General features: G+C 44.0%; 1 protein-coding gene across 10 annotated transcripts in view; it reads right to left on the bottom strand.

The window, feature by feature from the left end:
• The window catches only part of LOC140408851 (amyloid beta precursor protein binding family B member 2-like), a 466,668-nt gene that overhangs the window by 291,454 nt on the left and 162,819 nt on the right, over positions 1 to 12,395 (bottom strand). For 7 of the 10 annotated variants that reach the window (XM_072496628.1, XM_072496638.1, XM_072496629.1 and 4 more), the window contains one exon: positions 7,456 to 8,256. In XM_072496628.1, the coding sequence (XP_072352729.1) occupies positions 7,456 to 8,256 (801 nt within the window). Of the gene's footprint in view, positions 1 to 7,455; positions 8,257 to 10,850; positions 10,927 to 12,395 lie in introns of all 10 variants that reach the window. The other 3 variants (XM_072496631.1, XM_072496633.1, XM_072496634.1) reach the window with 1 other exon arrangement.

Raw genomic sequence — 12,395 nt, forward strand, 5'->3', positions numbered from 1 at the left:
TTACAGATCGCTGCGCGGGCCGGGCAGCGCTGCCGGGGGTGTTTCGCCTGGCCGCAGAAATAGCAGCGGGCTCCCCCGGTGCGACTTGGCGACTTGGCAATGTCACAAAGATTCACTCAGCTACCACACATTAATATTCATTTAAAAACGGAGAATGGATTATTTCATACAAAATGCATTCAGAGAAAATATGGGAAATGATATCAACCTGGCTGCATTGTATAAAAATTGTTTACCCGACAAAATAGATTTGCGAAAGCAGTTACACATTTTTCAATGAAAAGGAGATATCCAACTACTTACACAGTAGAAAAATAATAGATTCTCTATTTTTTAAGCTGCAATTCTCTACTTTTATTTAAATTGCCTTAATGTATCTGCTTCTCAATACAGTTCAAATCTTTTGGCTGCACATTGTTTAATTTCAATGTGATATTAAGAAAATAATTTGAAAATAGTATAATATCAACACTTTTATGTTTTAATGAATATAGCATATCAAAAAGCACCTGGCATATCCGTGTTCGGTCAGAAGTAATGCACAATAGCATGAACTGGAATAATCTGTACTGTACTTACCATTATCAACTGCTTCTCCCCAGTTTAGCTTTTGCTGATCTACTACCAGCATCCTTCAACCTAAGTCTACACATGTCCCAGTAACTCCATATTCTACATTATTGCCATCAAATCATCCATCAAAATACACAGTAACCAACCACACACAACAGGGACTCACTCAATTAATGTTATACAGAAATGCCCTGCGCAAAATTACTCTCTACCAGATCTTGCTGCTTTGAAACCTAAAACAACACAATTGTCCACAACATTAACACTATTCCATTCCACTAAATAAGACAGAAGACAGCCATGTAGAAATAACAGCACGGCATCCATATAATGCAGTCAGTATGGTATCATCCCCGACTAGGAAAACAATAACGTATTTAATGGCCGATTTTGTTGAGGAGTTGACGTTTTGAAATTGTCCGTCTTGACTACTGGCATTCATTTATCAGTCACTGCAATGCATTTCGACATAAAAGAGTAAGCTCTGGTAGAAAAAAATGCTCACCGCTCACTCTTAGTCACTTAAATCAAATGTAGAATTGAATGAATCAGCTAAATTTCTGAGACTGCCAACCACTAATCTTGCAGGATAGAATTCCTGCTTGGGTTTCTAACCTTCAGCTCCCTGTAGGTGCACTTCAATTCTAGTATAAATTGATTTAGTGGGAGATTTCTATTAGCTAGAGTGCTACTCTCAACACGAAGACCTTTCCTGCTTTCTGATCAATAATTCAAACCGAACCCAAGAGTAATGTCAATCAAGCCAAACTTACCAATTGCCCAGTTGCTGTATTCGCCAATGATTAATTGCAAGGTTATAAAACAACAACAAAAAGAAAGGACTTTAAAGAAAATATCATGTACACTTATCTATTCGCTTGTGAGCAAATTTCAGGCAGATGCTACAATAAGGTTGAAAGGGATTCAAATTACATATCGGATATACCCATGTAAAAGACCACCCTTGAATGTTTTCCTAAAAAAATGTCTTCAAAATTCAGCTTCATGCAGGTATATACAGTGTCATCTGACAGTACCTTTAAGAAATGGGTTCTCTAAACCCTGGCCCATAACAACAGCAATCAAAGAACTTTCAAAATATATAATTAAGAGTGAACCAGTGCAGCATTTATGAGATCTCAAATGAAAACACCAGCAACAAAAGATGGAAACCGATCAACACAGGCTGTATTACACTCAGTGCAACCTGGTGCAGGAATCTGAATGGCTGAAGTCACTCACAGTAGCAGTATGGTTCAGTCTCCAGCCCTGGCATTTATCTAATCATGATGTGGAGATGCTGGCGTTGGACTGGGGTGAGCACAGTAAGAAGTCTTACAACACCAGGTTAAAGTCCAACAGGTTTGTTTCGATGTCACCAGCTTTCGGAGCGCTGCTCCATCCTCAGGTGAATGAAGAGGTATGTTCCAGAAACATATATATATATATATATATCTGTATGTTTCTGGAACATACCTCTTCATTCACCTGAGGAAGGAGCAGCGCTCCGAAAGCTAGTGACATCGAAACAAATCTGTTGGACTTTAACCTGGTGTTGTAAGACTTCTTACTATATATCTAATCGTCAGAACTTGAGAAAAGGGACAGGGAAAAGAATAATGAAACTTTTCTAATACGTACAGTGTACATTAAAAATCGAGTTTCAGGGAGCCTGGTTAAAGATTAAAAGTACAGAGTCTGGTTTTCCTCGCGTGTGTGTGTGTGTGTGTGGTGGGGGGGGGGGGGGGAGGAGTCTCCTGCCGGTGATCAGAGAAACCCCCAGAGAAATAACGTGAATGGCTGAAAATCACTTCTCAAAGGGTTTCATTTGTCTCCCAAACACCAAGGATGGAAATACAAATGGATAGCATCAATTAGCAGAATAGTTTACATTGTTGGATCTTTCTTGAGATAACCTAGACTACTTCACCAATCATTTTTTAAGTTGTCTTGCATTTTCTCTGATTAGTGTATTTTTGTCTGCTCAATATTCAAGGAAACAATATTGAGTCTGAGGAATAAACACAGAACTGCTACTGCACTTAAATTTAACATGACCTGCTACATAAATCTTCTTTCTTCAGTAGGTGGAGTAAGTGGATTAAACATAAATTCTACCAGACTGAGGCTATGGCGAAGCAACAGTGGATTGTTTAACTAAACCAAGTCAATAAACAGCATTCTGCATCAGACATACAACTTACATGGTCCTTCACGGCATATCAAAGACACTTACCTTGAGTACCATTTCAACCAAACCAGGTCCCTGAAACGATTTCCTCAGTTCTCATATAGTGAAACACAACCACTGAATCAAACTGGTCAGACTTTCTGTAGGCTGAAAACTGACTGTAGACCAATAAACTAAGTGCAGACAGCTCAATAGAAACTTGCAATTTGAACATTTGGCCATAGAGGTTTTCAGCAAAATGAAGTACAAACTTCACTGGCTCTGCCCAGTTCAGCTGGTTCAGCCCATGTCCTTTCCCCCAATCTGTCAAAGAATTATCACCCTGGCTGGCTTGTTTCATTAATATGTACCAGATTCCTTGACCAACCTGCTTCAAAAACCCTGTTTCAAAGTCCTTAAATCAACTTCTTTATCTTGCACAAATCAGTTAATATTTTGCTGAATAAGCTTGGAAACTGCAGCAGTTTAAAAACTTTGAAATGAACTTGACTATTGAAATAGTTACGATATTAACCAAATATTCAAAAGGAATAGGATCAACTTTACCTATCTGAAAGAAGCACGCACCTCCAGTACATTGTAGTAACCCCCAGAGGTTGTAAGCAACTCTGTGGGTACTATTACTAGCAATAAGGAATTCAAATCAATTCAATATTTCACACAAAAATGTACTTTGTTGCAACAATTTAGCAGTTGAACCAGAGGTAAAAACACGAGAAAGGGTGAAATTGAAGCTGGTCTCTCCATAACTTTAATTCATCCAACATAGCATCAAACTGCATTTCGAACACCGCAGTGGCTTGATATTGTCTAGGGGCTGGTTTAGCACAGGGGTAAATAGCTGGCTTTTAAAGCAGACCAAGGCAGGCCAGCAGCACGGTTCAATTCCCGTACCAGCATCCCCGAACAGGCGCCGGAATGTGGCGACTAGGGGCTTTTCACAGTAACTTCATTTGAAGCCTACTTGTGACAATAAGCGATTTTCATTTCATTTCATTACCTATTAGGTTATTCTGAAAGATATATCATAACATTTATATCAATCTTTTTCCTCATCAGAGGGCAACAACCCATTTTGCAGGATTACATTTTACTTCTCATTTGTCTGCCCAGTGATAAAATTGATGAAAACAACTTCCAGTGGCAGCCATGGAGTGAGCGGTCGCACATTTGGTGGCTCCTGCTCAAGGAGATATTTTTTGGTCTTTTCCCCACCCAACGGGTGAAGTATTTGACAGCAAGATGTGCAGGAGTGCCTGGGTAAGTTTTACTCCTCTGGTATGGCTGGTGGATGGATCCACGAACTACGAGTGGGACAAGAAGGAAAGAAATGCTGGAGCAGGTAAATCTTCGCGCTGCGCAGCAAGATAAGATGGCAGAGGGCAAGGGAGCTGTCCTGCCCGCCCAGTGGTCAATGGAGCAGCGAATAGAGTTCCTAAATGCAAAGTTCTATCACCAGACGAAGGAGGCCTGGAAGACCTGGCCAAAGTGGTAGAACTGATCAAAGCAGGGATCGAGAGAGTGGAACAGAAACTGGAGTCCCAGGGTTAAACGATCCAGAAAGCGGAGGAGGCGGTGGGGGAGCACGAGGAGCAGCTGGCCGAGGTGGGGTGATGCGGGAGACTCAAAAGAGGCTGAAGGAGAAGATGGAGGATCTGGAGAATGACTCCAGAAGACAAAACTGCAGGATTATTGGGATGCCCGAAGGCATCAAAGGTACGGAGGCTGGCACGTACGTGGTCAAAATGGTGAAGAAGCTGAAGGGGGAAAGAGGGCCTTTGACTGGCCCCTGGAGGCCGACTAAGCACACAGGGCATTGATGAGGCTGCAGGTGGGTGAGCCGCCAAGGGCAATGGTGGTATGGTTGCACCTCTTTCTGGATAAGGAGAAGGTCCTCCGATGGGTGAGGGGACTAGGAAGTGCGCCTGGCAGAGCCCGAGGTCGATGAAGGTGTCGGCAGTGGACAAGGGGCTGAAGGGCTTTATGGAGCATATAGGGACAGGGGATGAACCCATGGAGGTTCAGGGACTGAGGGTGAAGGAATTTTCATACTTCTCCCACGTGCACCAGGTGTACTCCTGCATCGATTTTTTCATGTTGGACAATGCATTGCTGGTGGGGGTAGTTGCCTCAGAGTTTTCGCCGACCATGTGCTGCACTGGGTGGATTTGCAAGTGGGGGAGGGAGGGGGGGGGGGGGGGGGGGGGAGAGAACTGGAGGCTGGATGCTGGACTGTTGGCGGATGAGGAAGTGTGCGAGGGAGAGAGCGCTGTCATTCGGGGGTACGTGGAGCTAAATGACACGGGGGAGGTCATGGTTGCCACGCTGAGGGAGGCACTTAAGGCTCTAGTTAGGGGGGAAGTTATCTTAATTGGGGCGCAGAGGGAGAAAGTGGAGCGGGCGGAGATGGCAAGGCTGGTAGATGAGATCTTGAGGGTGGATAGGAGGTATTCGGAGGCCCCGGAAGCAGGATTGTTGAAGGAGAGGCAGAGGCTCCAGATGGATTTTGGGTTAGTGTCCACGAGGAAGGTGGTGGGGCAGTTACAGAGGGCCAGAAGGGCAGTATATGAGCACGATGAGAAGGCGAGCAGGATGCTGGCCCACTATGTGAGGAAGCAAGAGGCAGCAAGGGGGATTGGCAGAGTAAAGGATGATATGGGTAGGGTGGTGTTGTTGGCCCGGAGGGGGTGGGCAAATGGCGTGTTTAATGTGCTTATAAAAGGTTATGCAAGTTGAATCCCCTGACCCGGGTGTTTGTGGCCGGGGGCGGGGGGGTTAGACAAGCTGGTTTTTCCCAAGGAACAGGAGGAGCTGGTTCTGGAATTGGGAGCCCCAATTGGGTTGAAGGAGCTGTAGAACAGTATGGGGCGATGCAGACAGGCAAGGCCCCGGGTCAGGACGGGTTCCCAGTGGAGTTCTATAAAAAGCTTGTGTGTGTGTGTGTGTGTGTGTGTGTGTGTGTGTGTGTGTGTGTGTGGGGGGGGGGGGGGGGGGGAAGAGAAAGGAGAGAGAAGAAAGAGACCTGGGGCCGCTGCTGGTGAGGACGTGTAATGAGACAAGGGAGAGGGGGATCTCCCTCCTACATTGTCGCAGGCTTCCATCTCCCCGATATGAAAAAGGACAAGGATCCAGAGCAGCATGGGTCGTACCGCCCAGTATCATTACTGAACATATGTGCGAAGATGTTGGCCTCGCGATTTCAGGGTTGCGTCCCAGGGTGGATAGGCAAGTACCAGACGAGTTTGCGAAGGGGAGGCAATTGTCAGTGAATCTGAGGAGGCTGCTTAAGGTAATTATGCTGCCTTCGGAGGGGAGGAGGTGGAGGTGGCAGTGGCAGTGGATGCAGAAAAGGCATTTGATCGGGTGGAGTCGGAGTACCTGTGGGAAGTGCTGGCGCACTTTGTGGACTGGATCCGGTTGCTGTACAAGGCACCGGTTGCAAGTGTATGGAGGAGCCGAGTGAGTTCGGCATATTTTGGGCTGCATCGGGGGACGAGGCAGGGGTGACCGCTCTCCGCGTTGCTCTTTGCTTTGGCAATAGAACCACTGGCAATGGGGATTTTGGCTGGTTCTCCCGGTACAAGCTCAGTATGGGAAAGAGCGAGGTGTTCCCGATTGAGACTAGAGGGCAGGAGAGGAGATTGGGGGAGCTGCTGTTCAGGGAAGTGGGGGTGGGTTTTAGATACCTGGGCATCCAGGAGACAGGGGGCTGTGCGCAGCTGCACAAGCTGAACTTGACTCGGCTGGCGGAGCAAATGAAGGGGGACTTTAAGAGGTGCTGGTGCTGGTGGGGCAGATGCAGACAGTAAAAATGATGGTGCAGCCGAGGTTTCTGTTCATGTTTCAGAACCTCCCAATCAGCGACCTAGTGACGACCTGGCGGAATTCCTGAGGCTGGAGAAGGTCAGGTTCGTCCTGAAGGGGATCAGGCCGATGTGTAGTTTGGTTGCTCTTCTGCTTTCGTTTGTTTATATGAAAAGGCCTAGAAATTGTTTTTAAAAAGTTGATCAAAACAGCTTTTCACTGTGCGAAATGGACGGAAGAAGGTGGTTATATTCCTTTAGCTTTATAGTGAGGCTACCAATGGAACCCTTGGCTTGGGCAACAACATCTTAACATGTGTGCAGTGACACCATGGCTGCTGAAGAAACCAATAAACACAAGAAAGATTTTTTTTTAAATGGCCCTTCCAGAGAGAATACTGTCAGCAGCAAAGATAAAATTGCAGCTATCACCCTTAGATGTGAACAGGATGAACACTTGAAGTCTACAAGCATGATTTTTACATTATTGAGTTTACAGCTTATCCCCGAGTATTTTGGGAACATGAAAAGAAATTGAGAGTCACAAGCTGCTTCATCACGCTGTTGGTCTTGTGGAAACTTTGTGCTGCAACCTAACGGGCCTGCCTCTACAGCGCTGTAAAACCAAATATAATGCAGAAGTGCTTCGACAGTAAGTGACGAATTAAAGCATAAAATGTCCACATGCACCATTCTCCATTTATTCCTCTGGAATTTTGGGACTACATGTCTCCATTTAAAACGACCCAGTATTCCCAATAAACAGTTATTTCCTTCTGAAAAGCAATTTGTAAAAAAAAGTTTTACTTTTTAAAGAAGGTCTACAATAAAATGCCAAATCCTGCACAACTGAGATACTAATGTGTGAAAAGTTTGCAATTTTCATACCTGTTTCTTCAGGTGAAGTTAGTGAAGCACTATCCTGTGACAGTGTGGTCCAGCTTGAATCTTCATCACTGGGAGCCATGTTCTGCATTTTACTTAATGCAGTGTCAGTTTTCCCTCCCAATCTGGGTGGGTCTTTCTTTATTTCAGGACTGGAGGAAATTGTGGCCATTTGGCAATCTTCAGGACTAGCAGACACACTCTCGTCACTGGTTGCTTCATCATTCGCTGCAGTTTTATCGTGGGACAGGTCAGCATTTTCCTCACTATCAACAGGATTATTGCCACCATTTTGGTCTGACTCACGAGTGGATGATTCCAGGTCTGCATAGTAATTCAGGAAGCTCTTACTCTTCCTCGGTTGTGACGTCAAAGGCTCAATGCAAGACGTGTCTTGCAAGATTGGTTCCTTGCCCTCCAATTTTTCTGAGATTATATTTTTAACAACATTTGCACTGATGTTTTTGTTCATGATCTGTTGGCCCTGTTCTGCGGCTTTCCGCAGCTGATTTTCTCCGTTCTTCGCCAGTTTTGAATTGGCGTTATTCACTATAACTGGTGATGCGGTTGTCTCTCCCAGGCCCATTGCAGCCTGGATATTAGTCAAGGCATATTTCTTCCTGCACTTTGGAGGAGTGTTGTTCTTGATTTCGGTGCTCTTTATTTCCGAGTTTACCAATTTGTTGTGGGAGGAACGAAGGTTAAGTGTATTTGGTGGCGTAGCTGAACTGTTGCGATTCACTACATCGGTTTGGCTGTTGGTGGTTGCAAGGAACACTGACATAGTGTCCACAATGGAGTCGGCTGCAGAAAGGAGGAAACAAAAATTAAGTCAATAGTAAAATGAAAATTTCCTTATAGTAATCCTGGACTATAACATTACTACGTAATAACAAGATCCCAATCGTGATTTGACATCTGTATTAGATTATTTGACCTCAAATCAAGGTAGCAGTATGGTCATTCCAGTTGGCCCCAATGCTGGTCAATCAGAGAGAAGGGTAAAGTGGATGTGTTCCTGTACCAATCATTGTCCAGTGGCCACTGATGGGAGTACGAGTGAGGGCACCACCCAGAGTTTAGGGCCTATGCAGCTGAAGGCACGGCCACCAATGGCGAATCAATTAAAATCAGGGATGCTCAAGAAGTCAAGACTTTGATGTGTGCCGATATCTCGAGGGCAGTGGGGCTGGAGGGGATTACCGAGATAGGAAGACGCAATACCATGCAGGAATTTGAAAATGATGAGAATTTTAAAATCAAAGCATTGCTTGGCCAGAGCAAATGTGGGTCAGCAAGCATAGGGGGTGCCAGGTGAACCAAAGTTGGTACCAGGGCACGGGTAGCAGAGTTTTGGAGGATGTCCAAATTGACAAACGGTAGAATGTAGCAGACTAGCCAAGAGTGGCTGGAATACTATACACAAAGGCTAGGCTCAAAAATAATGTAAAGTCAAGGTTTCAGCAACAGATGAGCTGAGTCAGGGGAAATGCCAAGCAATGTTATACAGGTAGAAATAGATGGTCTTAGCAATGGTCTGGCTAATTGGGGTCAGATACGATACCAACACTGCAATCGTTGTCTCAGACAGTTGCCAGTTAGAGTCAGTAGTTAGGGAAAGGAGTTGAGCAGGGATCGAGGACGATGGCAACATCTTCCCAATATTTAATTGGAGGAAATTTCTAACATGAACACTAAAAGATGGCATTTTAAAGCAAACAAAGAAATTTACCTTTTTGCATCTTAATTTTGTCTCAAGGACTAGCCATTTGTGTTGTGTAAGCTGAGGAATATTAATTGTTATAAAATCCAAATATTAACAGCACGGTGGCACACTGGTTAGTTAGCATTGCTGCCTCACGGCACCAAGGACCTGGGTTCAATTCCGGCCTCGGGTGACCATCTGTGTGGAGTTTGTATGTTCTCCAAGTGTCTGTGTGGGTTTCCTCCAGGTGCTCCGGTTTCGTCCCACAGCCCAAAGATGTGCAGGTCAGGTGGATTGGCCATGCTAAATTCCCCCTTCGTATCCAAAAGGTTAGGTGGGGTTACTGGGCTATGGGGATAGGGTCGGGGCTTGAGCCTAGGTAGGGTACTCTTTCCAAGGATAGGTGCAGACTTGATGGGCCAAATGGCCTCCTTCTGCACTGAAGGGATTCTATGAATTAAAATTAAAATGTTTCAATTTACCATTGTATAGTGTAGCGAATTAAAATAAGAATTCTAATGTATTAGATATCTATCATCTCTTCAAGGTAACAAATTCTCACATATGAAGTACAATTCATCACAACAACAAATTCCACAATGTTCCACAAAGGTACATACGTATACACTGTACTGGGAATGCACAGACTAGAATCGGAGCTAAGACGACTGACCTTCAGCCTCCTTAAAAATCTTTACAAGAAATTATTAAAGGTTTTTTTGTAACCTAGACCAGAGTCCTTACACCAAACAATGGAATTATTGTAGCAATGTGCTACGAAAGGAATTGAAATGACCACAGGTAACAGCACAATGTAAAAAGTATTTTTAAAAAGCCCAATAATGAAATCATTTTTGCAGAAATGCAATGTGACATATTAACTTAAATCAGCATCAGAAAATTAAAATATTCTACTGGGGCGCTGACTCATTCAGTGATTCGGTTTAAATTGTTGGAATCACAAAGTTGTTTTGGTTTGATTATTCAATTAGCTTAGTAAAACTACAAGTTTCTTTTTTCTCCTCAATCTTCTAAATTATTTGCCCTGCTAATAAGTTCCACCATTCTATCTTGAAAATTCAAAGAACAGCGCTATGCTGTGGAGTACTTGCACAGTTAAATTGCAACAATGAAGTCGTAAGCTGTCGGTGGAACAGCTTATTCAATATAGACTCGTGTCTACAATTCACCAATTGTTCAACTTCTCCTCAGATATTGTGTGACAGGAGGTGGTGATTGTAGAGGTTACTCTGAGTCACGCACTCCTAATTATTGTGGAGAGAGTAACAATTGGACAAATTGCCTGTCCAATTCTCTCAGACAGTCGGAGTGCATGTTCTGGGAGAAGCTAAACAGTACTTTTTTTTAAAAAAATAGGAGACTGCATAACATTTATAAAAACATGGAAACTGTTAATGGTAGTGAAAGAAATATAAACAGAAAACACTAATAGTGGAAGCACAGCAATTAGGAAAGGTTTGGCATTAAATAAAGAGCAAGCCCAGGTAATAAATCCTATACATTTGAAGCCCGAAAGCTTGTATTTATTAGTAATATTGTTTGTGCCATCAAACTAATTCCCATAAGTTGAAATCGGCCATGTGTCATGATTTATCTCCCTTTGAGAGGTTCATCTAGAAATTCACAATCGAGAACATTTCTGTCAAATACTCTCTAAAGAAAATAATCTTACTTTGACTTGGGAGCACTTCTGATAAGGATCACAGGGCTTCAACAATGAGGATACTGGAATATGGGTTATATGAAATCTGGAAAGAGGGATCATTCAATTAAACAAAACCAATCCAAAAAAAAAGACACAGAAACAAAGGCGCCAAAATAAGCACCAAATCACAAGCTTCATTGCATTAGGGTGTAACTCAAAAAACATGCAGACAGCTGAATATCTGTTAACACCAAAAAAAGTCAAAACTGATATTTCCATGCTCAAGGTAGTATAAACGTGTTCAGCAAATAATACAAAATTTGTGTAGCAGCATGATATCCATTCACAAGTTGTAATGGAGGTTTCATTTATATTTTTACAACTTGTAAATCCTGGGTGCATTTTCTGTCCCTGTGGTATTGAGAATTTGATGAACAATTATAACATTTGGAAGCACCATTCACAACAGTGAACCAGACAATGACTCCAAATATTTAGAAAGGTATTTGTTACAGAACCATCTGGGACTGGATTAACTTATTAAATATGAGGGTAACCATAATGCTTTGTCCAGGAACAAAATAAACAATACAACTGCTTTCACAGAAAACAACAAGCTTACACTGACTCACTGATAAATCAAGCTTCTCCCCATCTTTGGTGACAACAACCGGGTTTGACGAGTACTTTACCGGAGCAAATGGCAGAGACGCAGCCCCAAACTGGACCCTCTACATGACTCAGACTCCACCCTCACTCAGGTAAACCCTGGGTCCCCACACCACCCCACCCCACCACCTTCTCTGCGTTGGCAGTCCAGTAATAAAATATCAGATTTGGCAGCACAAGGCTCCCCCACCCCCCCCACCCATTTGTCTATCCCTCTGTACAACACCCCTCCGAAACCTTGGAGTTTACCCCATCCATATGAAGTCACTCAACCCCCTCGGAAAAATAACTTGTGTAGAAATACCGGAAGACACCGAAATAGGAACAAGAACCTCAGTAAGATGTTCATCTGGCACCATCTTCAACCTTAGTGGATAGGATTTTTTCCTGCTTGGGGTCGGAAGAGGGGAGCTCGTCCTGTATACATGGACGGATTTGGAAGGGGGGAGGGGGGAGAGGAAAGAGTTGGTCTCAGTGGAGAAGGTGAAGACCAAATAGGAGGAGGGGCTGTGACCCACACTGGAGGAGGTGTGGAGTCAGTCCCTCCGCAGGGTGAACACGAGGTCATCCTGTGCGAGGCTGAATCTGCTCTAGCTCAAGCTTGTGTTTAGTGTGCCCTCACCAAGGCCAGAATGAGTAGTTTTTTGGAAGGGGTTGACGATAGGTGTGAATGCTGTTCGAAAGGGCCTGCGAACCACAGGCACATATTCTGGTCCTGCCCCAAACTGGAGGGTTTTTGGATCGCTTTTTTCATGGTTTATTCGGGGTATCAGATCTGCGGATGGGGGCAGGAGCAGATGCCCTGGCATTCGCCTCATTGATTGCTCGGAGGTGCATCCTTCGGAGTTAGACCCATGTGACATCACCTAGCACCTCAGCGTGGTTAGGTGACTTAATGGAGTT

Source organism: Scyliorhinus torazame, chromosome 3, assembly GCF_047496885.1.
Source record: "Scyliorhinus torazame isolate Kashiwa2021f chromosome 3, sScyTor2.1, whole genome shotgun sequence".
In the NCBI taxonomy this organism is placed as follows: Eukaryota; Metazoa; Chordata; class Chondrichthyes; order Carcharhiniformes; family Scyliorhinidae; genus Scyliorhinus; species Scyliorhinus torazame.